The sequence below is a fragment of the Priapulus caudatus genome, unplaced genomic scaffold (assembly GCF_000485595.1).
Source record: "Priapulus caudatus unplaced genomic scaffold, Priapulus_caudatus-5.0.1 Scaffold191, whole genome shotgun sequence".
In the NCBI taxonomy this organism is placed as follows: domain Eukaryota; kingdom Metazoa; phylum Priapulida; class Priapulimorpha; order Priapulimorphida; family Priapulidae; genus Priapulus; species Priapulus caudatus.
In genome coordinates, this window is record NW_014577252.1 from 322,003 (window position 1) to 326,435 (window position 4,433).

Genomic DNA, 4,433 nt, shown 5'->3' on the forward strand with positions numbered 1-4,433 from the left:
GAGGGCGACTGGCCCCCGCATCTGTGGGCTGTTCAAGAAATGATGCCTTACTTCTTCGCAGCTGGACATCATAACTACGCTCGATATGGACTCTATTATCTTCGAGCGATGGAAAGACTCCCTGATGAAATCCTGGAGAAATTCTTAAAGGGAGAACATGTGATGCGCCACAAGCCAGGCATTTAGACTGGCATTTGGTCTGATATGTACATAGAGGCCACATTCATGAGGTATGGGAAAGGACCTAAGGGCATAATAGGCATTACATTGAAGCCATCAGCCGTGAAATGTTGGGCTTTCAGCATGCACGTTTGTTGCCAAGTTGCAAATGATGTGGCAACAATCACACAAAGACGGACAAAGGTAGAGGTGTCATCACACAAGGAGGAGAACCCAGTCAGAGTCAAGTCGGATGGAAAAGACAGGCAGAACATCCGCAACAAGCTGGAGATTTCCACTGATCCCCTTGATCCGACTGACCACCCAGATGAAATTGTGAACATAGTTACTGGCAGAATGGCAGCATCGTCTGTCAATGTAGACAAGTCAGTAGAAATAGGCACAGCCCAGATGGTGTTATTTGAAGAAAAGTGGCCAACAGGTTTTAATACTCCTATACCAAAAGAAGTTGTGACAATTGACATAGCTAAAAAATCTGTGCGCGTGCGAAACAAAGATGTGTATGATATGAACCTAATCTACTCAAGAGTGCTAGGGTTGCAGCAGACCCGGAACATTGACCTGTCTCATGTACTAAAGCATGAGCTTGCTCCAATACCTACTTCCATGTTCAAAGACAATGGCGAAATGAGGATAGCAACAACTAAGTCGGATCTAAAGAAAAAGCTACAAGTGGGTATCTCGTCTCGCGTGGTTGACAAGGTAGATGCGACAGTTATTGACGGGTGTGCACTCCTGTGGTCTGTGCATTGGCCAGAGAAAGGTACAGCCAAGGATTATGTAGACAATTTCTTTGGATATGTCATGAGAAAAGCTGCTCACTCGGATGTTTACCTAACTTTTGACAGATACTACGACTATTCAATCAAGAGCGTGGCACGTGGAGCTAGGGCTGGCAAGCATGCAACCTGTTGGCATCATCTAAATCTATCGAGCCCATTGCCACCCCAAAAGGTTGCTCTCACTGTCAACAAAAACAAGGTACAGCTGATAGGTATAATATGTGATTATCTGGTAGAGAAGTATTTAGCCAGTGGCGAACCAGTTCGACACAAGCTTGTTGTATCAGAGCTGTGGACATCAGAGTAATCGTGCTGACCTACGGACAACCCACGAGGAAGCTGACGTTACAATGGTACACCAGATACTGCACGTTGCCCACAACCAGGAAGGAGTGCACGGCATCAAAGTCATTTGCGATGATACTGATGTCTTCGTTCTGTTAATGCATTTTTGCAACCAACAGAATGTGAAATGTTCACTGATAATGGAAGCCACCAGCTGCGAGAGGGTCTCAGTTGATATACAGGCCTCAGTGAAAAGGAGTAAAGACATTGTGCCACATCTTTTGGCTGCCCATGCTCTTACTGGCTGTGACTTGGTTGCCAAGCTGCATGGAATTGGAAAAGACACCGTCATCAACAAGCTTAAAGAAGGGCTCACATTTCAACGTTTGGGGGATCTTCACTCATCATTGGATGATGTTATTGCTGAAGCCATAAAGTTCATCGGCGCTTGCTATGGCAGCAAAAAAAGAAATGACTTGTATCAAATTCGAGTTGATCTCTGGTCAAGGAAAATGGGGAAGAAAAACTGAAAATCTGAAATCGATACCACCAACGAGTGAGGCGTTCAGGGAAAATGTTATACGAGCACATGTTCAAATTGCGGTATGGAAGTCAGTCCCTGAGCCAGATCCCCCATTCTTTGACGCTATCGACTATGAATGGTCTCGCGATGAATCCACTAAAACTCTGACTCCAAAAACACTCCCGCCAGATGTGGCTCTTGCGCCACCTGAGGTGTTAGAGTTGCTTCGATGTGGATGTTCAACCGATGAACCATGTAGTACTCAGAGGTGTGGTTGTCATACAGGACACTTGCCGTGTACTTTCTTTTGTGCCTGTCATGCAGAATCACACTGTCAAAATCCCTACAACAAGGACATAGAAAGTGGGGCAGATGACGAAAATGAAGAGGTTTCTTATAATGAAATAGAAATTGACTTGATGATGGAGTGAATACAGGGGGTTTGTTGCAGATAGACAGATTAGTAGCAGCTGTATGCGAGAGAATGGTGTGAATTGCAGCAAGAACATTCATTAGCATAATTAATAAATGTGCATTATTAACTTTAACTGATCTGATAGAGAGTGCTGAGTGTACCAGCTAGTTCTATATACAGACCGTGGTTATCTCCTGTTGACTTCCTCGGTGGGCTCCAACCAAGAGTACTAACACGGGATATGCAAATCACGTCCTGGGCTGTGACTATTTAGTTTGATCAGTCGACACTTCTCATCAGTCTGGTGAGTAGTGTATGAATAGGAAAGCTGCGCGCGTGTGTGTGGGTGATTATACGTACTCCAGTTGTTTGCTTCCAAGTTATATATTGAAACAAGACAGTAATAAACATGAGCGTAAGTTTACCAGGTTCATTCAAGAGGTAAGTGTGACGTCGACTTTTAATATTTCTTTTTAAACTGACGAATATTCATTGGTACGAATATTTTTAACAATTATTATCGATGATATCAACGTGTATTTAGGCTCAAGGGGTCGTTGTCGTATCAGGTACTACAGATATGTACCCGAGGTACATTTATGTATACACAAAGTGTACATTATGCTGTTTTCATGAGTATGTCAGCTCTAGTCTCGCCATGCATGAGCGCCATGAAAACTACTGCTGCCACCTTTTGAGCAAAAGTGTCATATTTGTGACTTGTTCCGTGTTAACTCACACATAGATGGCAGCAGCTGCTTGTTAGCGCTTGCCTGTCAAAGACCGCAAGGTGTTGTATAACAGTGGAAGGCGCCCATAGGCAGCAGGCCTGAATAAGCATCGAACAGAAATTAATTAGAAATACTCACACTGTTTCGCCGCATACACAACATACACTTGATTCATGTTAAATAATTACAGATTCATGCTCTATGCTCCGCTTGAAATCTTTGCCAGCTCTATGACGCGAATTTCTACAAAGTAGTCGGATCACATTTCAAACACAAAAATTACCAACCTGTCACCATCACTGATCTCTATAATATATATTATATATTATAGAGATCAGTGGTCACCATGGCTACGCCACTTGACGGAATGTCACAGCTACACGACAAGATCAATTTTACATCTAATGCTTTCTAGACGTCCACGAGGCATCTAACTTGCGTACATAATGCAAAAGAGTGCACTCTAGTGATGAATTTCAACGAAAAAAATGCCCCAATGAACGGTGAACAATTTGCGGAGGCTAATTAGCTGTTGTATGTCTCCTATACAATTACCGTATTATATGCCGTGTTAGTTACGGGGCCTTTGATGTTATCCTTAGTTATAGTATGTTAGTCAGCTTTTTGCTAATCAAAAGCCGACGCACGCAGTTTCTAATACGACATCATACACACGAACGCATTAATTAGTTTTAGATTTTATGCAACGACTTTCATTAAGTCGTAAATTATGTATGGAAAAGAACAATTCGCATAATTTAATTTTAGACAGTAGTAATGACAGAATAGAAACAATGATACCCGCAGGAATACTGAAAGGTGTGGATGCTTAGAATTTATTTTATTTCATGTTTACAATTTAATCGAACTCATTTGTAAACAAAACTAAAGATAATTACAACCACACCCAATACAAATTGGTTTTATGTTACTTTCAGAGTTTAATGCGAATCCTCGATAGCTCAGTTAAAAAATTAAAAAACCAAAACTTTGGCAAATAAAAAACTGCGTATTTTTGGTCAATAAAGCAGAGTTAGTAATTGTGTTTATTTTGGGTTCATATAAATTATGCATGTACTAGACTATGTGAAACCAAATGCTCTTACAGAATATGATGCGAGGAGATCGATACGATTCCACAAGCAAAGATGCGCACATCACTACATGTTATTACCAGCCTGAATAGTCGAATATCACTACTTACACGTATTTATTCGGGCGGGGTTGCGGCTGCGTGGCCGGAGAATCGGGGGGGGGGGGCACCATAGATATATCTCTGTCTACACACGCACGCACGAACGAACGAACGAATGCACACACGATCGAACGCACACACACGCACGCGCGCGCACGCGCGCGCACACACTCACACACACACACACACACACACACACACACACACACACACACACACACACACACACACACACACACACACACACACACACACACACCACACACACTATATACGTACGTACCTATAATAATAACAACGTAACGTACTAATAACGGTAAAC

At 42.5% G+C, this 4,433-nt stretch overlaps 1 protein-coding gene across 9 annotated transcripts in view; it reads left to right on the forward strand.

The window, feature by feature from the left end:
- LOC106807032 (rap1 GTPase-activating protein 1-like) overlaps positions 1-4,433 on the forward strand; it is a 115,598-nt gene that overhangs the window by 59,912 nt on the left and 51,253 nt on the right. The window contains exon 1 of one of the 9 annotated variants that reach the window (XM_014809246.1): positions 2,337-2,489. The exons of 7 other annotated variants lie outside the window; for them this stretch is intronic. Coding sequence is in view for 1 of the 2 variants with exons in the window: in XM_014809243.1 (XP_014664729.1) it covers positions 2,595-2,626 (32 nt within the window). In the remaining variant the exon portion in view is untranslated. Of the gene's footprint in view, positions 1-2,336; positions 2,490-2,522; positions 2,627-4,433 lie in introns of those variants that run through there. One more of the 9 variants, XM_014809243.1, reaches the window with a different exon arrangement.